General features: G+C 42.5%; 1 protein-coding gene across 1 annotated transcript; it reads left to right on the top strand.

The window, feature by feature from the left end:
• The first annotated feature begins 3,833 nt into the window (after positions 1-3,833).
• Positions 3,834-23,225, top strand: LOC139335391 (rho-related GTP-binding protein RhoA-D). The gene is made up of 5 exons (XM_070968981.1): positions 3,834-3,949; positions 17,890-18,045; positions 19,745-19,865; positions 21,115-21,245; positions 21,332-23,225. Exons 2-5 carry the CDS (start codon positions 17,890-17,892, stop codon positions 21,503-21,505), a joined length of 582 nt encoding a protein of 193 aa, XP_070825082.1. The 5' UTR covers positions 3,834-3,949; the 3' UTR covers positions 21,506-23,225.
• Positions 23,226-23,625: the final 400 nt, after the last annotated feature.

The raw sequence follows: 23,625 nt of genomic DNA, 5'->3' as shown, positions 1-23,625 counted from the left end.
CCATGGAGACCTGGAAAAGGACATGCCACACAAAGAAGATCAGCAGAAAATCACAATACATACAAGTTTTGATGACAAAAATACGAACATATATTTAGATTGTAAAACTTAAGTGAAGAGTGTGGATTCAGGGGGGCATTGAGCAGCTTCAGGTGTCTACAGACAGGTCGAATCTGAGCCACACAACCTCCTGTCCTGACACAGACAGCCAGGACAGAAAGAGGTTCCTGTCTTCCGTGTTTCTGTCACTATTCTCACAAGATCACCTTGTACAGTGATATACACGCAGGTTGCATTACACATCTAACACCACTAAGTGTCGCTGTCTCCTCACATTTCAGCTGTGTTGGTGGTGTAAGGGTGAAGTGAGGACATGGAGTCCACCTCCACTCTCATGAGTAAACTTCCTCCAGGACGTGATGGGTGACTCAGTAGTTCACCGCAGCCTCAAGCTTGTTGTCTTGTTTCCTGTGTTCACTGATCCATAATGACTAGCATGGGAATAAATATGAGAAATGCAGAGCCTGGGTTTCACAGAGATTATATTCCATTTGAATGTTGAGTCCTGAGGGCGAAGGTCCTGTATCGTATAATCTTAATTCTGAATTCCACATGCTTTCATTGATCAATGAAAGGTTCAGGTCAATGTACGTACAACCTCTGACACACGAGCAGTCCTCTCAAAGTGATAAATGGGTATTTTGTTCAAAAAAGAAATGCAAAAGTTAAGATAACTTCTGAGCTCTCATGTTTTAACACTCTCAGGACTGGGCAGATAGACAGGCATACTTATGGATGATGGGGGCATTTGAGGTGGCCACCCCAGGCCTGGCTCTGGACATGCCCCTCGTCCACGGTATAGTTCTTGTTCGTCTTCAAGGATGTAAAGGGAGATATCTGCACATCATTCAGCCTCTATCAATAACAATCAAGACTGTGCTGTTTGATAACCTCATAGGATACCGATTACAGTTGAATCACCATTCAGAGGAATCAAGTGGATGGTGATGCAACTACCTCTAACAATGACAATAAAAATGGAAAATTTAAAAAAGAGATTTAATGAAGATTTTTTTTTATGTCTCTGCAAGCAAATCCAGTGATTGCTGCAGTTCAATTGAAATGAAAAGTTTGATTCATTTAGACCAGGCATGTCAAAACTATTCCACAAAGGGCCGTGTGGCTGCAGGTTTTTCCTCCAACCAATCAAGAGGATACAGTCTGACCGATCAGCTGATGAAATGAGTCAAGTCTGGTGTGCTGCTGCTTGGTTGGAAAGAAAACCTTCAGCCACTCGGCCCTTTGTGGAATAGTTTGGACATGCCTGATTTAGACTCAATCTAAATGTACAGATTCAGCTGATGCACCACCTGGCCTAGTGTCAAAGTAACAGTTTTTAGAGGTGTTATAAATCCATGTGCAAGGTCAAAGGTGGAATAACAATACACCCCTCCCATAGGTGCTCCTCCAGAAGCTACACTCTCCAAATTCACAGTCAGCCAAGGTGACGATGACTGATTAAGTCAAAAGAAAAAGTGGGCTGACCAAAAGAGAATATGGTGGAATCCAGAGCGTCCTCTGCATGAGGGTAAGTTGGCCTCAATAAATAACATTCGGCAGGAGAAGACGCGTGATTCCAGGGGAAAGAACGTGCAGTTGACGAAGTGATATCTCCAGTGTTATTTACATTTCATTACTATCATGATGCGACTCTGTTCCTCATGGGTGAGGAAGAGGGAGAGCAGCAGGCAGAAGCAGAAGAAGAGGCAGAGGTCGGAGTGAAACCGCTGTCGCTGATTGGCTGTGTGTGGCTCAGTCTGTGCCACTTTGTTTGTTTCCCATGTTCAGAGGCAGGGCTGAGTATAAACACCAGAATTTATTCAGCACACACACAAAACGGGCAGTGAGGAGATATTTGTTTTATTTGATAAAATGTGTACTGAATTCGCATCGCTGGCTGCACCTTTAAGTTCTCTCTGAACTGCAGCTGCGCTTCAAATACTCATCTTTCTGCAGTCAACGCGTATCAGCCTGCAGCTCCCCTCTCCCAGACAGTATACAGAAATAGCATCAGTAATCTATGGGACTGGGAGGTGCCGCTGTGTTTTATTTCAAACTACAGTATGTGGTATTACCATGGAAACTGCAGAGACCTGTCCAAATTACTGTCAGAGAGCCAGGACACAGGGAAGTAACAGACATCCAGTTTGTTGTGAAAGCTTGTGGTTCTAGCTTCTTAACAACTAAGTCTTTGTTTTGGCTCTTTTTCCCCCCTTGAGGAGCAAAACTAATGCATTTGAAATTGGCTGCCAGGTGTTTTTCTTTGGGTGCCATTAAACTTCTTCATTTGACTGATAAGAGTTGAGTGTTTATAATAGTCTACTGTGGGTTGATAAGATGCCTACTGTAGGTTAGAAAATGTTACCCTGGAGCTGCAGTGTTTTTACAGTGTACTGCATTCCGGGGTGAATGAACTTACGACCTCTTCGAGAAAATGGCATGTTAAAATACTCAAATCCCTGTGGTGTGATTTCCTGTTGCGCTGTGGGAGAAAAGCGCCTTGGGTCAAAGTCCGTTTCCTTACACAAGAAGGAATAATAATAATTAAAATTATTGTGATAAGATTTTGCAAAAGAAAGAATAAAACCAAAAAGTTGCTTGTAAGATAACCGAAAACCAAACTCATGCTGACGATTTAAATGACAGACATCCTTCATCATTAAATGATGTCATTATTCTCTAACCGTAAGAGGGAGGGGACCTTGTAACGGTTAAATCCTCTCAGCCAATAGCGTGCAGGCGGTAAACTCTCAAACACTGTGCTACATTCAAGTACAGTCGGGTTTTTTTTTTTAAATCAAGTCTCGTGCTCTTGAGGAAGAATGTGCTATGTATCTGACCCTCTGCTCCAAATGTACAACAGCATATTCTTTACTTATGATGTGTATTTCATTATGTGTGAGACATGTAAAATAGGAAGTCCTTCAATTAGTTGAGTATGAAATTGATGGACAGTTTTTGTCTTTGGGTGTTGCACACAACAGCAGTGCAAAAGCCTATCAGAGCTCTTTTTTGTCAAGGTGCTGACTCAATTATTTATGTCTGACCTGCCAAGGACTTGACTTACATTTTAAGGAAATATAAGAGACGTGAGCAAAATGTGGCATGTGCGTGTTAGTAGAACTCTTGACTGATGTGGTATCATGTTTTTCAAGGGAAAACAGTCAGAGAGCATGCAGGCGAGGGCAAAATGAGGAAAAAAAAATTGAACGTGTACAAAACAGTCTGGCTTGTACATTCTTAAAATGTGTTTTTTCCCCATAATAATGCCAAATGTAGATGCTTAGATGTTGCATTATTTCTTCAACTTGGTTTTCTAGTGGTTACTATGAGAGAGAAATTCAGTTTCAATTCAAATTCAATTCAAATGACAGAAAATTAAACAGCAACTAGTGTGATAATCCATGAACATTTTGTCACACTTCTTGCAAAAACAGCAAACATCGAATGTTGAATATTTTCCGAGTGAGAGGATTTGATGCTCTTCTTTGTCGTAAAAATAATAGAATATAAGTATCTCTGGGTTTGGGGCTGTCGTTCAGATAAAATAATGCATTTGCATAAGGCTCTGGGTAATTGTAATGGGCATTTTCACTATTTTTTGATGGCGTATATACAAAACAAGTAATCGATTAATCGAGGAAATAGTCGTCACATTAAACGCTAATTAAAGTAGTCTTTCTTTGCAGCGCAGTTAGAGTACCACAGAGCTTCCGATGAAACGTTTAAAATTCCGAGGGGATTCTGAATGCAGCATTATGGGAGGGTCTTGTGAGTATCCGCTTGGCCCTTTCCCGACTCCTCACTCTGACAACAGCTGCTTCGAGGAAGAACCACAGCAGGAGGGAAACACGAAGGTACTTGGTATTTGAAGCACACCGTGGGAAAGGTAAGAGAACAAATTGCCCTTTTTAGTTACTTTAATTTCATTTTGCAGCATCTCGAGTTGTTAAAGCGAGTTTGAGGTTTGAAGGAAAAGTAGTTAAAACGACCACCGACGTTAATGAGCGCAGACAGCAGCAGCTCGGCGAGTTGAAACCTGTTACTTGTTGAGAAGTTTTCCAGCGAAATGGATGAAGTGCTGCGATAGAAACTGGAGACACTCCTGTTGGTTCCCATTGGCCGTGTCCTGTCTCGTCATTTCATCATTCCTACACAAAGCCAGCCCTGTCTCTATCTATAATGTACTTCATTACGTAATTTAATTATATGGAGCTCAGCTGTGAAGGCACGCAGAGTCCATCTTACTCGATGGAAAAACTTCATCGCCTCTTTCACTTCAGAAACCAGTTTGGCCAGTAGACGGGAGCTGCTGGTATCGGGTGGTTTTTGTTTTGTTTTTTCAGCACGGGAGGCAAACATATGACTTTCAGGCTACCGACTGAGAGACCGTTTCCGTTTGGTTGTGCTGTCCAGAGCTTTGTTTGCCTCCCTGAATAACTGCTGAACCATGCGTGTGTCGTGAGTACTTTCCTCTCCCGGACTCACCACACCCTTGTTGTGCTTCTCGGCCACTGTAGCGCAGACCCGTGTCTCACACAGCCCTGTCCCCTTGTCTTGGCTTGTTCCCCGTAACAAAACTCCCGGCATCTGAACTAAAGCGACACCCTGCAGAAGTCTTTGTCCACTGTTCCCATTTTTGTGTCCACGCTGTCACTCAGGCCGTTTAAGGGAAATGTACACGCAGGAGAGGAGTGCTTTTCTACATCTTCTCTGGTGTGTGTGTGTGTGTGTGTGTGTGTGTGTGTGTGTGTGTGTGTGTGTGTGTGTGTGTGTGTGTGTGTGTGTGTGTGTCCTTCTTTATGAGGCTACTACAAGAGAAACTATGATGTCATTGTAGCTGAACAGCTGACTGCTGACCAAGCTGTTTGCAGGTGGTGGTCAGAAGTGGAAGCTGCACACACACACACAAAAAATTAGTGCCAATGCAGTGTAAGCAAGTGTTGTGGATTCACCACAAAAAGCAGAAGTCATGGTGTCTGGTGTGGTTTTGACTGTCACTCCACTAAGTGATGAAATCCAGAGCCGCTCTGTGTGAAGTGGGTTGTATAGGGTTGGAAAGGTAGTGATGTCAGTGGTATTGTCTGCACGTACAGTTACTGTAGATTGGGGGGGTGGGGGGTAGTATGCCAAAAAGAAAAGAGTTGTGTCTCTCACACACTCACAGAGGAATCCTTGCAAAACATTGATTGGGTAAATGTTTGTCCAGACATCTGGCGCAAGAACAAGAAAGCCCAAATTACATATATTTCTTGCCAAAAGCTGTATATCAGGAACAATGGTGTAGGACTAGTTAAACACAGCAGAATATGCAGAAAGAAATAGTAGTGTAACTATAATAACCAGGCAGATCATATCAGCGCATTGAAGGGTCTCTGTTGTTATATTTTGTGCTTTATAATGTGCCACACATTTTCAATGGGAGACAGGTCTGGTCTAGAAATAAATTCCTTGTAATTGTGTGTAAAGAAACATTCTTAAATTTTCAAGTGGTGAACCTCGCCCCGTCCTTGTTTGTGAACGACTGGGCCTTTCCAGGATGCCCCTTTCATACCCAGTCATGATACTATCGCCTGTTACCAGTGAACCTGTTTACCTGTGGAATGATCCAAACAGGTGTTTTTCAGAGCGTTCCACAAGTTTCCCAGTCTTAACTCACACCTCTCCCAACTTGTTTAAAACATGTTACTGCATCAAATTAAGAATAAGGCAAATGAGGTAAATCATTAAATATATTGTTGTCATATTGTTTTCAATTTGAATATGTGACAATTAGCTAATCCTCTTTGACATATCATAAAGAGGATTGGCTAATTGTTACATTCAGTTTTACTGATGTTTAACACAGCGTCCCAGCTTTTTTTTGGAATCTGGGTTGTGGTGATTAGTGGCATTTTTTTGTTTATTAATTTGATGATAATTCTCTCATTTAATTGTTTGATCCATGAAATGTCAGAAAATAGTAGAAAATGCCCAACACAGTCTCCCAGAGCCCAATGTGACATCTTCATTTCTTCATTTGTCAGACCAACAGTCAAATAAATCAAAGAGTGTGACTGGTGAAAATGTACTTTAATGATTAATCTGTTAAGAAAATTGTTTGGTCAACATTTTATTTTAGCTCTAAAACATTGGGACGTTCACTCATCAAATAAAATAACATCATGGTTTCCTGCAGTGTTTTATAGGGGAGGTTGGCCACCAAATTAGTACACAAAAGAACAGTCATCATCTTCAATGATTACAAGTGTTTCAGTGTGTCAGATACATATTTAATCAACATTTAAGTATGAGATCAGGCTCTGGCAGGTACTCAGCATTAAAGAGCCAAAAAAAAAAAAAACTTGATCAGAACATCCCTAAAAATAATGTAAATACCCTAAATTTCAAATTAAAATAAGACATGGTGTATCATGTTGACAGAGCTGACATGTTTAGCATGTAAGCTCTCATTCTTTTCTTCTTGCCATATTGAGGTCATCTCAGAAGACAGCTGAATGGCTCAGTAGGTCAGTACGAAAGCCTTCACGGGAAACTGTTACGGCTCAAAAACTCCATACACTGTACGCCACGACTGCCAGAGGCCATTTCACCCTGGTACTGCTCCTCATTTTGTTCCCCATTGGCATGCTGTCTTCCAGAACCTACAATGAGTGTTTTACTTTTCACTTATTGTACATGCCAGCTCAAGCTTCAGGGATGGTGAAGTACGCTTTTAGTAGATCTCCCAGACAGAGATTTCGGAAGTAGTGCAAGGACAGAAGGGGATTGCTCGGATGACAGTTTTTCCATCCGTTCAGCTCACACTCACTCCATTGTTAAGCTATAGGTGCTTATCTGCCGAGGTGTTCAAACACAATGCTCCACAGTATCCTGTCTTAGATTAGTCTGGACGACTTTCCATCAGTGGTGCTTTCCAAGGAGGACGGTGTCATACTGAAAGCTAATTTGACTGCAGTTTCTGTCACGCACGGACCACAGGAAAATGCTGAGTTCAGACAGTTTCTGTTTCCTAGTCATCTGACGGTGACCGACAAACATGTCTGCATGGAAAAATGGTGTCTGTATGCTGTTGGGTGTATCACGCACATACAGCAAGCAGATGAGAACAACCTCCAGGGACAACAGTTAATCTCTGGGAGAGTTTCCCGTTTGGATCATGGTGCACGCAGTTTCAGGAAATCCCTAAAAGGACAATTTAGAAAACTAAACATCTTCATCTGAGTTCCATGAGCAGCAGAGCCCTCAGGGACGGGTCCTGATAGCTGGTTTCTATTTTGGATCCAGTTCCTGGTTGGCAAAACACAGATTCATTAAGCTTAGACACTAACAAAGCTCTTATCAAACCTTGCAGCCCCTCCTCAATTAAACTTTTATTCATGTCATTTCAACATTTTAATATGATGCACCTAATAGTTCGGAATCTGTTTATTATGCTGCTCTTCTCATTTCCATGCTGTAGATGCAGGTTGTGAGCATTTGTTAGACTGCCACGAAAAACTGTTTTTATATATTTGCCTTCAGTTACTTACAAATTTTGAAAGGTAAACCTGATGAGCTTGGATTAGGGATTTGAAAATATTCGATAAATGCTATTGATCCCCATCCCTTAGTGTCCTAATGCTCCACATAGCTGTATGGCACAGACGGACTGGACAGATGAGAGAAACCATAGAGGTGTTGTGAGGTGGCGACTCCTTCCAGGCTGCGTCCGTGTGTGGCAGCTTTGGCTTTCATTTGTGCTGTGTGAGTCGGAAAGGAGGAATGCTGCACCCTAAGGATACGCCACATTAGCTCCCTGATGGTGACATCACACTGCAACACAGGAAGCGAGGGAGAGAGTAAGTGAAGAGACGAGGGCAGAGTGAGAAAAAGAGCCTGGAGGAGGATGACTAGAAGAGAGGGAGCTAAAGGAGCAAGTAATGGGCGAGTAAGTCCAGCCATCAACATAACAGCAGCGTGTGCTGAAAACAGAATCCCAGTCCACCCCATGACTAATTCATCTTTTTTTTAATTTCATACTCTCAGAATATTAATCAGAGACTGACTTACTACACTTGGGTGTGTTTTCAAGTTTCTCCATATCTGTTGCTGTGCCACAACACACTCATGTTCTAGTTTGGACCGCCACACCTCTTCTTCCTGCCTTTCCTCCATCCGTCCGACTTTTCAGCCTGTTTGTACCCAAGCAGAGGCTCAGGGGCCGATGAAAGGATAATTCTGTGTGATATTTCTCCCTTTCGTCCTCTGCTCTGAGCGGAGCTGTGTGCACTGTGATAAATTGGGCTGGGGGAGTCTCAATGGCGCTGTCCTATTTTGGGCTCCTGCTAGGTTCTCTGACTTTAGCCGCTTCCCTGGCCTGGATCCTGAGCAGCCACTTCTGGTCTCAAGTGTGATTCAACCTTGAAAATTTTAGCGTGGCTTCAACTTCTCTTCAAGAATCCCCTGAATCCAACCTCAGGCAAAAGGTTGTTGTGTTTTCTAAGGAAAGAATGAAAAACTCTGAGCAGTATTTTCTGGGTACATCCTCTAGGAAATGGAGGAGTTATGTTCTCCCCCAGTTCCAATGAGAGTTTGATCCAGTATGTATGTATTTTAATTATATATTTAGTTTGCTTTCCCCTACATTACACAGCTCCACAGTGCACACTTAGCCTTAAGTAGGTCTACATTAAATTCCATTAAAATTAATAAAGCAATCTGAGTATGTTTGTCATCTAAATAGCTCTCCATTGAGAAACTACAGCCTGCATCTCCCTGACTGGTTTCCTTTTAAGGGAAAGTCCACAGATTTTACACTTTAAAGTCTGTTTACAGGACTTGGGAAGCACCACTGCACATGTGGGGGAAAAAGCTGAAATTTTTTAAGTTGGTTGGGGCTTCAGGCTACAAGTCTGAAAATGAAAGGAGTCTGGAGGTGTGGTCAGGTTTTGTCAAGGCAGAAGAGTGCATGGAATAAAAAAGATAATCTAGCTCTGATGCATCAGTGTTGACACCTTTTTTTTTTTTTTTTTTTTTTTTTTTTTTTTTTTTTTTTAAAAAGCATGTCCACAGCATGTCAACCAGGAGGGAGATGGGGAGATACTGGTGGGTCGAGGGATCTTGTGTGTTCAGAAGAACAGGGTAAGGGGTGTTGAAAGTGGGTGAGACATTCCTTATAGCTTACGTCCTCCCACATTTAATACAGTCAGACAGAGTTGTGCGTGAGCGTTCGGTGACCTGTTATTAATCATCTTGTGGAATGCGTTCGCTGCTTTGACACATCAGTGTGTCAATAACTGCTAACACTCAGTTAAAATTTGTCTAGAACAACTCAAATGTTTTGTTCATATGTTACCTGCATGTGCACAGTTAGTTTACATTTGATGAGGGTGGGGGATATCATGGCAGAGCTGGTTTCCAAGCAAAAGAATGTCAGCAAGTATTTATTCGTTTGTCGTCAGATTCAGGTCTGCTGAACCGCTGAAATCCTGTTGGTTTATCTTCTTGCCATTCTATATTTACCTTTATCTGTCCTTATTCAGTAAGTTCTGGTAACATCTTCAGTCAGAGATGTTGAAGTATTTCCCTTTCGCCGAATAGGGGAAAAAGGAAAGGAAGGTGATCTACCTCATATATCTATGTATGCACCCTGACACTTTAGTCAGCGTAGCTGCAGTTTTGACTCTTTGCATTTGGGCAAAGAGCGTCTCTGTCAGACTGGATGGGAAGAAGTGACACATTGAGAGCTCTGTAGATTTTCATCAGAGTTCAAGCCCAGACTTGACTTGTCCACACAAGAACATTTACCAACTTTGAGATTGAAAACAACCCTCTGTTTCTGGTATAGGTCATTTCAGGCACCTGTGTGACGAAGTCCAGTTAACAAATCCATCAGTTCGAAGGCTCAGATGCCAAAAAACTGCTCAGCAGTTTATAATACTCTGAGACAGGTTTTCATAACTCAGAAAAGTTGTAATGGCAGCAGCTATTTTCTCATTTTTCACTACGATGATGAGGTAAACAGTAGAAATATGCTGTTTATGTTGCAGAGCAGTCCTCCAGGAATATGTGCTTGCACGTGTTTAATTGGTCACACAGCAGCTAGCTGTGCTTGTTACAATGACGTCACTTTTTGTTGCAGCAAAAGTTGAGCCAAGTTAAACGCAGGTCACCCTGCTGCTTTGCCAGACTGGCCTCATTTAAACAAATGTGTGGGCTGTATTTTTTTTCACGTAGGGCTAAAGTCGGTCTGAGGATGACCTAAGCAATGTGGCGAGGGTTATGTGGTTATAACGAGATGTAACAATTAGGTCAAGAAGTAATTTCCTTTAATGTGTTCTATCATAGAGCCGCAGGTAAAGACATGGGTGTCTGTCATTGTTGGTGGTAGGAAGGTTGGACTGTTTAAAAGTGTCGTTCACCTGCAAAATGCTGCTCAAACTTAGTTGTTGTTTTTTTTTTTAAATAACCCAAAGCAGCTCTAAATGCACTGCTTGCTGCTGCACGTATCATTAATTGAAACAGCTGGTCTCCACACATAGTTCAGTCTGTGCTGGTCCATCGTTTTAACAAAGCACAGCAGGGCATTTTTCAACAGCTGGCATTCCCAAAAGAAACCAAGACAAAAATTGGAAATGCATTGGGCCATTAAATAGTCAGCATGCCTAATGTCTTCATAATGTGATGAGTAAAATGCTTAAAACACATCGATTAAATGTGTGAATGTCTGCTGGTTTCATCTTCTGAACTCTTCTTCTGAAGGAGTTGGATTTCATGTTAAAGGAATTTTATCAGCTGGGAAATTTACCTTGTTGAGGTGAAAACAGAAATATCAAGCAATTTACTTTGATGATTCTGCTTGAGCTGGACTGGTACGTGACATTCACTGTAATAATAGGAGGCTTGAAGTTAGTCTTAATCAAATGGGTCACTAAGTGCAGGCCTGGTGTAGATACCTCGAGTTTGCCAGTCCGTGTGATTAGAATCTGGATGACACTTCAAGAGGACAAAGTTTCTATGTTGCTGTCCCCCCCCCCCGGAGCTCATAGAGTGGCTTGCTTTCCCTCACCACTTCTAACGAACAAGCCTGGCCAATGTGTTACTCCCGCAGGGGTGAGTCAAAACCTGCCCAGGAGAAATGGGGGAGAAAAACGCGTTTGTGCTGCATGTGCCAGGAATGAGAACTTTGTTCTTTGCTACCACACACAGGGAAAACATTATGCAAGACAGGATCATTCATCCTAAGACACGTGTGAACACGCAGTCTCCTGCACGCTAATACGGCCTGTCTCTGTGTGTGTGCATGTGCGTGCGTGCACAGTTAACCATATGTTTCTGCATGGATACTCTGGCTCACCTGTCTGGCTTCAGTGCATTTTTGGGTTCTCGTTGTTCTTTTTGTAGCACGGAGACTGATGCAGCTGTAACTGTCATGTGACTGGCTGGGTCTACACAGCTCTCGTCTATCCAGTTCAGTGCTGTTTCTGCGAGTAATTTCACATCACGCGGATCGCTGTCCTTATTTAAATCATTTCAGAGCACATTTGGACTGTTTTGTTTTTCTCTTAAAATTTTTTTTCCACTAACACTAACAGAGCCCCACTTACCACAGCATAAAATCCAGGGCACACTTAATTATTGATTGTTGAATATAACACAAAGTAGAGTGTCATAATAAAAAGCAAATGGCAAAACAATGAATCGCTGCAGGCACTATGAGATGTGATTCTTCGGTGTCTTTCATTTGCTTTTAATGAGGTCAGTTTTAGCCTTTGGAATATAACTAATAACATTTAAGTATAATTTTCAGATGCAATTAAACTTACTTGAATGGATGAAAAGTGTCCTATTGTTCTGATATCTACAATATTCACATCAAATCATACAACCTCCACTTTGTCATGTGGGTGTCTGCTGAAGTATAAGTTGCAGTGTGTGTGTGTGTGTGTGTGTGTGTGTGTGTGTGTGTGTGTGTGTGTGTGTGTGTGTGTGTGTGTGTGTGTGTGTGTGTGTGTGTGTGTGTGTGTGTGTGTGTGTGTGTGAGTGAGTGAGGATTCATGGAGGGTACACTTTTGTTAAAATGAACATGGAAATCACACACTGTGTGACTTGAAGTAAATTAAGAGGAGGATCTGGTTGTGCTGGACTCCTCCTTGTGCTAATAAAGCTCAGTTGAAGAGACCTGAGGAGAAAAACTCAAGGAGCTGGCCGCTCACTTATGATCATGTCTCATAGTCCCTGTGATCAGTTAGTTTTGTAATTATGGATTGAATTTTTTTGTGATTTTTAGATGTCCTTCTCGACATACAGTAATGGTGACTGAAATACCATGTGGGGCAGAGGGTGGAATGTGCATGAGACTCAGTGCTCTGGCAAAACTCTTAAATCCAAAGGTTTTACTCAAAACATGTAGGATTATGAGCCCACTGTCAAATGGAGGAATGAGTCCTGATAAGCAACTTCATCAGGTTTTTATACGGCCTTGGGTGTTACAAACTTGGCAAACAAGATGTGGCCTCTCTTATCTGAACAAACTCTACACCCCCCTATACCCCCCCCCCTTTGATATGCTGTTTTTGTGAATATTAACCAAGAACACAAGCAAGCACGATATATGAATAATCACTGAATCAAAATCTATAACACCCTCTATGATCAAGATAAAACGAAACTTATGCACACTGGGTCATCTGCTTCAGCTCAGGAGATTAATGAACTGTGATGAGAGGTTACTCGGACATCAACACACAGTGGATGCAGATTTGTCCTTGTCTGCCTGTGGATTCACACAGGTGATGTATACATTTTGAGGAGTTCTTGTTGCTCCTTGTTGAGTGAAGGTTCCACACCATGCAGAGGAATGGCAAGGTGTTGGCCCATAGCTGATAAAACCATCTTGCTGATGCCAGCTCTAACCAGAGGCTCACTCTGTCACCTTGATTGCACTGGCTGTTGTTAGGAGCACTTGATATGGTCCAGATCCACTTAGGCTTCCTCCAGTGTCTTCTTTTGCGGTCTGGGGTCGCCACCTTAACCCCTGGTTGGAGTGCATCTGTCCCTCTGATGGCTTTGGTAAAGCAGCCTGACTCTGTTTATGAACATCAGTAAGAAATTTGGATAGAGACACAATAGTTCAACATATCATCATGTATGATTTCACAGCTAATATTGGTCAGTCATGCAGGGTCTGCTGAAGAATAAGAAGCGCAGTGGTGAAGGGCAAGTGATGGTAGAGATGTTTGAGTAATCGTTACATAAATGTTGATTCGGGAGGATTCATGGCCAGTGAAAGAGCACAGCGTATGATTGTGTTATGACGAGTGGGGGTATAGACAAGGGTGAAACAGGAGACAGGATAAGACAACATGCAAACCCATCGATGTACATCACAAATATGTTTTATCAATGGTTGAAATACTCTGCGCTACCTTTTACACAGGACAAATGTATGTTACTTACAGTGTATGCTGTTCTTCATGTAAACCACAACATGAAGTTAAGCACCATGCCGACAGTCAGGATGTACTGAAGCGGATGAGGAAAATGTCTTGGTGCCACCAGTGAGAATATTCACTTCATATCCACGCAGCGATGATCACTCAATCATGTTTCATAATCAACGTAATCGTTCATCTTTATTACTATGCATTTAGTTTTTTGATGTGCTCCAAAATATAATAACATGAAATAGCATGTCGAGGCAGAGGGTGGAATGTGCATGAGACCCAGCTGATATGTCATGTGATGCCAAGTGACTGAGGAGTGTGGGCACCGTTACATCTGGGAAATGATGTACAGTAGTGGAAAATCAGAAACAGAGGTGCACAGGAAGATAACATGAAGCTCAGGAGTGGTCTGAGTTTGAGCCCACACTACGAGGAGTTATGAATAGAGCATAAAAGAGTTTGCTTTAGCTACTCCTGGGACCAGCTTAGTTTATTGTATGCTGTTTTGGATATGCACCATAAATCTACCACATCACACTCAGTTGACTTGTGATGATTATTGATGGATTATTGAACAGTGTGGAAGCAGATCTGAGCTCATCTGGCCCAGGCGAGAGGTTCTTTTCTCCCACAGAGAAAATGACAAAATAGGTGCATTCCAGTTGTCTTCCTCATTTTCTGTCCTCCATCACAACTGTTTACGTCTCACCAGGAGGTCACTGAAAGGAAGCAAAGAAAGGAAGCGAGGCAGGCAAATGAGTACAGAAATGACACAGGGTAAATCCACTAAAATACATGAAGCACCTGCAGATGCTCACCTAACAAATCATCAGTCTTCTGGTTAACTGAGCACTTCCTGCAGATTTGTTTAACATAAGTCACGCTCTATTCACTTCACTGGAAAGCTTTTACTGTGAGCCACCTGCAGGAAGTGTTACTAAGAGTTAGTTCATGAGCTCATAATAAATGCATAAACCTTGACACTTTCCATTCACCTCTATCTTTCATAGACCAAAATGTCACTTGTCTTGATTTCCTAACCTATTTTTTAAGGTCTTTTTTTTTTTTTTGTGCCAACATACCTCCTTGTCTTCTTCGTCCATCTCGATTAACTGAATACTCCTTTTGATTTAGAAAACGGTTGCCAGATCTTCGGATGTCTTGTTTTGTCCAATGGGGCTATTTGTATAAATAGTGCGCTTGTTTTATTGAGATATTACATGTAAATTCACTAAAAGTGCTAGTGGTTTTATTATTACTGTACATCATGTATGAATATTATATAACCATATATTGCATCAGTGTTTAAGTGAATTATTTCAGGCCACATTTGAACGGTGACAGAACACACCTTACAATCAGCTCTCATGTAGGAAAGAAGTCCTTGGAGTTCCTCTTCTTGTCCTTGTTCTGGCACAGGGTGCACACATCAATGCAAAGGGACGGGGCCATTATCCCCACTAAACACCATGTGCTGCCACTGTCACCGGAGGCTGCAAGCTGTGAGAGCTAGCAGCATCGTCAATAAGCTGCATTGTTTTGTCACAGCACAAGATTTGCAGGACTGGACCCATTTTCTGAAGCTGTGTGTGTGTGTGTGTGTGTGTGTGTGTGTGTGTGTGTGTGTGTGTGTGTGTGTGTGTGTGTGTGTGTGTGTGTGTGTGTGTGTGTGTGTGTGTGTGTGTGTGTGTGTGTGTGTGTGTGTGTGTGTGTGTTTGCATCCTCCCTCTGGCAGTGACAGTATGATGTATGGAGTAGCAGCAGCCTGCTATCACAGAGAACAGGTGGCTCTCTCCTGAGACAACTTGACAACACACACTGGCCTGATTTAACACATGGGAGGAAAAAGCAAACTGAACAATCGTCTTTTTATTCTTGTGGTGAAAATGGTAGCTGCTGTTACAGTTTGTGAAGGTGAAAATGGCTGAGGTGGATTTCATTCTTGAACATACATGAACACCCGGGTGCTCTTGGTTATTTTTAGGCCTCATTGTCTGAAGAAAATCTAATGGGTCGTGCAGGATTTCTCTTAAATGACAGAATAATAGTTTTGGTCACTCTGCATAGAGGAGCCACCTATGCAGCCCACCCACAGACCATTTCAGAAGAACCAGCTGTTTATACAAATCTGTTTACCATCACATGGCACAAAAGTACTGCTAGAGATATCAGAGCTTATAGTTTATTTGTTGATCTGTGCTGATGATGAAAGAAGTACTTTTTAGGGATGTACCAATCCGCTTTTTTCACCTCTGATACCGATATCTGAAGTTGAGTAATTGGCTAATACCGATCCGATACAGAAAAACAGCGCTGAATTACCTAACAAATGGTATTTCTCATTGTGTGGAAAAGACTGGGATCATTCTTTTGTGCAGCTTGAACAGAAAAAAGTCGAGAAAAAATAAAAAATAAACAAAGCGGCTCCCAGTCCGGCTCCCAGACAGTAGCCGGCTCCAATCGTTCACTTCAGAGAGTGACTCTAAGAGCAGTTTCGTCCGCGACCGACACATCACTAATTCCTCTACCTGTTCCACTGTTATAAAAAATAGCGGTGCAACTTGGTGGACGTTATTCTGTTAATTCCTCTGCGTGAGAAATACAAAGTGTGGCGTGTGAACAGGTTGAAATGCGTGTGTCTCACGCCCAGTGCGTGAGGCCTGAGAGTTTTGTGGTTGTGTTATAACTTGACATTTTACCACCGCCCCTTGGAACATTTACTGCGCAGGCATTGCAAGTAGCCATCGAGTTTGTAGGCTGGGACTGATACCGATACCAATATCAGATCGGTGCACCCCTAGTACTTTCAAACATGCTGTGATTTTTTTGTTTTCTTCAATCACTTTTTGTTTAATTCCACAGAAGTTGTTTTACTATTTTTCTTAAAAGCTCCTTAAACCTGTTGTAACTGACTAACTTTTGGCCACTTGACTGGAGAAACAAGCTATGGACACAGCACTGACGCGTGTTATCACCTTTTAAGTTTGTATGGCAAACTTAATAGCAAGCAATTGTTTATAGACACGTCCAGCAGATGCAGAGCAACATTATCATTTGTCTGGGGTCGTGTTTAAAGCCAATTTGTGAATAAGTCTGATGTTATCTCTCCTTTAGTGCAGTGTTTAGTCACTACTTGTAGTGAAAAGATACCAAGAGGAATTTGTTTGTGTCTCTGTATATATTACGGAACCTGGGTGTACTCCCAAAATAAAAACATTTGGATCAAGGGGTAGCTAGGGGTAGAAATAATTTCTCAACAGTAGCAGCACGAATGACCCACCAGAACTCACTTATTTTAGCACAGTCATCAAGACTGTGGGCCAAAGTGCCCCGACCCTGCATACACTTGATGCATATATCTGGATTAATGCTATCAATTTTATGTAATTTTTGTAAGGACCCAAGTAATAACTCTAAGATTGGTGCTCGACCGCCTTGCTAATACAGGTGTGTTTTTGAAAGGCTAAACGCCAACAAATATGGATTGAAGAAGAATGCATTGTTTGACAAAAACGTTGTGAATTTTGGAAATGATTACATCTATCGTTTTTTAATATAATTTGACTTTTGGACTTAACAACGCTCAGGATCACGTGTTGGTAAGGGTTCTATGCAGCCTCCACTGGAAGTAGTCATATGATCCATTGTTAATATAAATCTACTGATCATAGCTGCTTCAAACAATTTGCATGTAGCTCTCAGCTGTGCTGGACGCTGTGTGTGTGATGGTAGAGGTGTTGGTTTTGGGTCCAGGTAGTCTTAGATCAGCGAAGGCTCATGCCGCTGGCAGGCAGCCAGCACGCTGTCTCATCTCCTACTGCCTTCTCTCCATTATTGTCAGCTTGTGGGAGATGGCTATTGATTCGTGCGTGATTGTGTGCATGACCATATCGTTTCAATCACATATACACACCTTTCAGGGGATACAAGCACAGAGACTGGGAGAGAATTTGTGTGCAATACAGAAGGTGTCAAGGAAACCCGGTAAGAGCGTAGATCATGTTGCCACAGGGTTGTAGAGGTGACACATTAAGGATCGGTTTTGATGTGATTGTGTCAGAGGCCATGCATGTGCAGCAGCGTGCAGAGCACTGAGGCTGCAGCTTTCCCAGCACTGTTCCCTTTCCTCCCACAGCTGCTTCATCCCAGAGCTGAACCCTCAGCTCCAGTCTGTTTTCCTCCTCACACACAGGAAAGGGAAGAGGGTGCGGCTCCAAAACAGACTTCCATCAGCTCATTTTTCCCCCTCACTTGTTCTCACTCTTCCTATTTCTGGTTTCATTGTTCTGTCTCTTTCCACTGCCTGAAGAGGCTTGTTTCTCACAGTCTACGGATTGTTTGGTCATTATTATGCATCTCAGTCCTTAATATATAGACTAACCTCAGCGTGTTCTGTTTGCAGATGGCAGCCATCAGGAAGAAGTTGGTGATAGTTGGGGATGGAGCGTGTGGGAAGACCTGTCTGCTTATCGTCTTCAGTAAGGACCAGTTCCCAGAGGTCTACGTCCCCACTGTGTTTGAGAACTACATCGCTGACATTGAAGTGGATGGCAAACAGGTACTTTGTGCTTTTGTGTTGTGTTGATGATTATGAATAACTAGCAATGGTGGAAAGTAACTAAGTACGTTTACTCTATCACAGTACTTTGCAGTATACTTGTACTTACTTGAGTACTTAATCGACTTTATGCTTCTTTATGATTGTGCTAAACCACTTGTATTCATGTTTTGATGTCTGACTTGATAGAAGTTCCACCAAAGAGACTTCACCCCTCTAAACTCAGTCAAATGCTGTGTACATATTGTTCCATCGGTATTAGCAATCTAATAATGTCATATATGGTAATGTGTCAGTCACAGGCAACATGTTACTGCAGAACAAGTATTTTGCTTTGATCCCTTAAGTAAATCTAGCCAATAATGCTTCTGTACTTCTGCTGCAGTAGCATTTCCAATGCAGGACTTGTCCTTGCAGTGGTGAGAAACAGTCCTCGGATGAGGCAGGTTTCTGTGACACACTGAAACTGCTGCTGTAGTGTTAAAGACGTGAACCTGTTGGCTCTGCTTGTTGAGACCACGTGCCATCATGGCTGCTTGGGAGAAGTGCTTATTACAAGTAAATCCTGGGGTCTTTTCATTGTTATAAAGCAGCAGACCCCCAGCCAACAACAGGAAATGGATCAGTGCCACCTTCCTGCTCAGTGTTGCAACCCCCCGTCACACATGCATCATGACTAATGTCCCATTTCCTGTTCCAGTTTCCTGTCCTGTATAATACAAAGTTGACTGTTCTCCTCTCAAATATGGTATAAAGACTTAAAAAAAAAACTATTTGGTGTAGTGAAATATTGCATACAAGTCAGCGTCTCGTTGAACTGACCCCTACTTATCATTCTTTGATTATATTTAGTTGTGGTTACAAGAAGGCTGAAAAGAGGGCATGGTGGTAAAATAAACTACAGATGAGGCTCCTGAGAGACACCTAGTGGTAAAAGAATTGAAAAGCACCAGAAATGGACACAGGTTTGTCATGGTGTGGTGCTGCCGACCTTCCGAAACAGAAGATGTGGAACAGTTCAGCCCAGTCTCTCATATGCTGTGGAAAATGTCCTGTCGATGTGAGACTATAATTTAGAAGGCAGTGTGGCTGACCAGTCTTGCCAATGTAACTAGTTTGTCTGCCAACAAGCGAGACTTGGCAACACATGATTGTAGGGAGACGTCAGAAAAGTCCAGATGAAGTGCTAACATACTGTGTAGTTGCTCTCTGGGGGACTATTAGGACTGTTTTTACCCAGTTCTCAGCTGTACCGGGCACAGTTTTCCAGCTGTGTTGTAATGCGGGTGAGGTTACTGCCGATTTAAATCATCAGGGTGCAGGATAAACTAAGAAACCGCTGCCATTTAGGGGCTTTTACATACAAAAGTTGTATGATGAGGCATGGTGACACTTCTAGGCTACGGTGTATATGGTGCTGTGGCATGTGCTACAGCTCGAGCAAATGATCATTTGCTTGGCATTTGTTTAATCTTGATCGGATCAGGCACTCTGGGATTGCAAACCGTTTGATTAACAGCCTAAGTAAAGCCGGCAGGAGCCATCTCCACTCCTGGGGAGTTGCCTTTTAGGCCTGATATCAGAGGAATGAATTGCTTTTCCTTCCTCTCTCCAGTTACTCTTCTGTTGCTCTTGATGCCCATATTCTCTTTGCCTCTGTTCACTTTCACCCTCTCAATCCTGCTGTCGTTTGTTTAAGGTGGAGTTAGCGTTGTGGGATACAGCGGGCCAAGAGGACTATGACAGACTGAGGCCTCTCTCCTACCCCGACACAGACGTTATCCTCATGTGCTTCTCCATAGACAGCCCTGACAGTTTAGGTAAGGCTGGATACAAACAGTTACAAGATTGTTGTGTCCCAGAACAGTCATTCTTCTAGAGTTAAAAAGCAAAAGAGTTTTAGTGAGCCTGGGCTCATGAGACTTGACACAGAAAACACTTGACACATCAAAATAAAGAGTCTTTATGTTTTTGACCCTTGTCTTGGCACCTCAACAGGTCAAGGCAACTGGTTATGTTTCTTCAGTTTTAACAGAATCTATTTTTCAGACCCACGTTTGAATTCAAGCCATAAAACACAGCACTTTCCTGCTGCACTGATACTAAATAAAGGTGAATAGTAGCTGGTGGGGAGTTCCCTCTGAGTATACAGAACTATTTGCATTGGAAAACCTACAATCAATTCTTTTTTGAAGACATCCAGGAGGGTATTTTGGCTAATGCTCCATTAAATGTCCACATTTTCCACCACAAGGAGAGCTCATCTGTCAGTGCAGTAAAATCAGCACAGATCCTCTTTATAGGTTTTTCCTTCTGGTAATTTTTGTGTTTTTCTTTGCAATTCCCCATTTGCTGCTTGTGTGTAGACTTCGTACAATTAATGATCCACTTCATGAAAATGTAATGCTTATTCAGATCCTTCTTGCCTTATGATTAAATGACTACAGTTAGCTGCTTTCCTTATCTGTTTAGTAACTCAGGTCAGGAAAGTTAAGTAATTCCACACGACTGTCTCAGCTACAGCAGTTTGAATCAGTCCTTGTCAAGCTGAAACTTTAAATACCTATAGCCAGGAGAGTACCCAGGATTGGTCTGCTATGGCTTGACTCTGACCTATGCATCCCTACTAGAGACCAGTTTTAATTCAGACTGTAACCCAGCTGCTGTTGTCCTGTGGGGCTCAGAGATTATGAGGGCCCTTTCTGGAAGCATGCACAGAATATGTTAGATGTATTTCAGGGCAGAATCTGAGTGCTCTTAGCCCTCAAAGACCAAATCAGACAGTTTACAGGGACTTGAGCCCCAGGGCTTTTTCCCACAGTGTTTTGATATGGGCAGTGCCACAGCTGGTATTCCCACTTATCACAGCGTGGCATCTCTTTCTGGACTGCGCCAATTTTTGGCTGGCAGACTCGCCCACGTATCAGAGACGGGTCAGTGACCTCTCAATGTTTGTCTGTACAGTCACAGGGAAAACGACAAGGCCTCTCCCAGCTGTCCTTGTAGGGAGAAACGTCTGGAATGTGCTGTGCAGTGGATTCAGTGTTTTTTGTTTTTTTTTTCTTGTAGAGAACATTCCAGAGAAATGGACGCCTGAAGTGAAACACTTCTGTCCCAACGTCCCGATCATCCTCGTGGGTAACAAGAAGGACCTTAGGAATGATGAACACACACGCAGGGAGCTGGCCAAGATGAAGCAGGTGTGTGTTTCTGTGTATAATCTATACGTTGAATGTCTTTGCCCACAGCGTCATCTTAACCCTCTGTCTGGACATTAAACCTGCAGGAGCCGGTTAAGTCTGAGGAGGGCAGGGACATGGCCAACCGCATCAGTGCCTTTGGCTATCTGGAGTGCTCCGCCAAGACTAAGGACGGCGTGCGGGAGGTGTTTGAGATGGCCACCAGAGCAGCACTGCAGGTCCGCAAGCGCAAGAAGAGGAGCGGCTGCCAGCTACTGTGAAGGGACGGAGTTTGTTGGCCAATCAGCACCTGAGGGAGGACTCCCCCTTCCACTTTGTGAAACCTTAAATCAATGGCTTCCGTGGACTATACTTACTTCACAGATGCAGATATGCCACAGAAGGATATGAAAGACTGACACACCTGTTTAAAAGCAATACAAATCAGCCTTTTTTAAAAACTCTACTTCTTCTGCTACTCACACACTGTTTGTTAGTTGGTTCTCCTCCACCAGCCTGTTTGCGTGAAGGACCCGCCCCCTTCCTCCTATATGAATGTATGTTTGTATTTATATGTGCATATACTTTACATCATGCGTCTGCCTCTGTTATGATTGTTTACAGAGAAGTGTCTTGTAGCTCACGTGCCCTCTGCCTGTTACGCTCTCATGGCTGGAAGTCGCAGCCAGTTTTAGTTTCGCTTTAATTAGTATGGAAGCCCTGCTTCTCTGGAACCTGTATGTATCACTCATTCTCCTTCAGTCACAATCCATCTATTGTCATACCACTATTAATTTACACCCTTAAAGTCCTATTTCACCAAGTGCTGAGCCAGCAGGGCTCCAGCTTTCTCTTCTGACATAAAGGACTAAATTTAGAGCATGTTCACACTGCGTTAATCCACTGAAACCTACATAAACTGAAGCAGCAGTGGCTATTTGTGTGGGGAGGTTTTGGACTGCACCTTGCTCCGTCTCTCTACCATGGCGACAGCTTAAACTGGCACTGGAGACAGTGGTCTATTGTCACGGACACAATGCGCTCAGTCACATTCACACTCTGACAGACTTGCCTCTACCAAGACGTCACCAATGCTTTCCCCAAACAAGCCTGCTGTCTGAACTGTGCTGTTGATTCAGATCCAGTATACAGTCATTTCACATCACTGTGTACTGGATTTTGTGAACACTGTAACCTCCAGGTTGGATAACAGATGCTGTGTACAGCCACCTGGATATTTAGACATATAGTAGGCCCATTCTGTGTATAAAAGTTTTAATAAATCCAACTGACAACGTGATTGACAGCTCAGATATCAGTGCAAATGTGCCATCTCCTCAGTTTGGCTCACCAGATCAGTACCTCTCTTGACTATTTGAACTGAGATTGGAGTGCGGAGGCCAGTTTCCAGTAAAGGTTTTCTATTGAGTGGCCCTTAAAGATGATTGAAATGGGGCCAACTGATATCGGTGTGTTTGGCCTCAAAACCGAAACAGTACATTTTGTTATGTTTTTATAACACCGGTGCATCATAAAGGTGCTGTTGATGGGAGATTTGAAGAAGAAACTGCCCCAGGACTGGGATTAAAGTCTGAAAGCCCACTTTATCAGTGGCCGCATCACATTTTAACCTTAAGTAATTCTCTCCAGAAGTGTATTCTCATCACGATGTGTGAGAGTCATCAAAGCACCTCATCGTCTCAGTCTGTGTGAGCTTCTGTGTCAAATGGAATAAATAACACATAACCAGTCTGTCATGAAAAAACACTGCAAGTGTATTTAATAGTCCCTGATTTGATCTTTTAACCAGTACATTCAGACCCACAGAGATCAGAATGTTGTGGGCTTGGGCTATTTCCTGGACAGTGCCTCTACGTCTGTAATGTCAAACACCATAAGTCAAGAGAAAATGTTGATTGTGATGATGCTTTACAAACAGGAGTGGGATCTGCCGAATGTCTGGATGAGACAAACATGTTAATAAAGTATTTTTGAAATACTACATAATCTCAACTGTTTTGACTTTTTGCAATGACTTTTTTTTGCAAAAGCAAAATTAAGTCTTGCAAATGCTTTTTTTGGGGGGGGGAAATGCAAAAGGACTTAGTTGTTGACATTAACTTCATGTTTTAAAACAACACAAAACCATTCAAAATAGACCATTTTTTATTTGGTCAATATCAAAAGTAGTTGATAATGAGTCAGTGATTCACAAATAAAGTGGACTCTTCATACTAGTTGCTTCAGTGAACATTCAAATCATTAAACTGCATGACCCTAAAAGAGCAAAGATGATCAGCAAGTCAAACTCAATAACAAACCTGAGGCTCAGTTTTGGTTGGTAAAATTTCAAATACAAATAGAAATGTATTTAGAACTGAAGATTCAAGTCTCAAAACCA

The sequence above is a fragment of the Chaetodon trifascialis genome, chromosome 8 (genome assembly GCF_039877785.1).
Source record: "Chaetodon trifascialis isolate fChaTrf1 chromosome 8, fChaTrf1.hap1, whole genome shotgun sequence".
In the NCBI taxonomy this organism is placed as follows: domain Eukaryota; kingdom Metazoa; phylum Chordata; class Actinopteri; order Chaetodontiformes; family Chaetodontidae; genus Chaetodon; species Chaetodon trifascialis.
Note: the sequence above shows the minus strand (reverse complement) of the source record. Positions and strands in the feature narration are given on the sequence as shown.

What these genes read in the sequence shown, in the direction of transcription:
- LOC139335391 (XM_070968981.1), top strand. Translation starts at nt 17,890, where the DNA reads ATGGCAGCCATCAGGAAGAAGTTGGTGATAGTTGGGGATGGAGCGTGT. An exon ending in TTGAAGTGGATGGCAAACAG is followed by an intron (nt 18,046 to 19,744) that starts GTACTTTGTGCT and finishes CGTTTGTTTAAG; the next exon opens with GTGGAGTTAGCGTTGTGGGA. An exon ending in AGCTGGCCAAGATGAAGCAG is followed by an intron (nt 21,246 to 21,331) that starts GTGTGTGTTTCT and finishes TTAAACCTGCAG; the next exon opens with GAGCCGGTTAAGTCTGAGGA.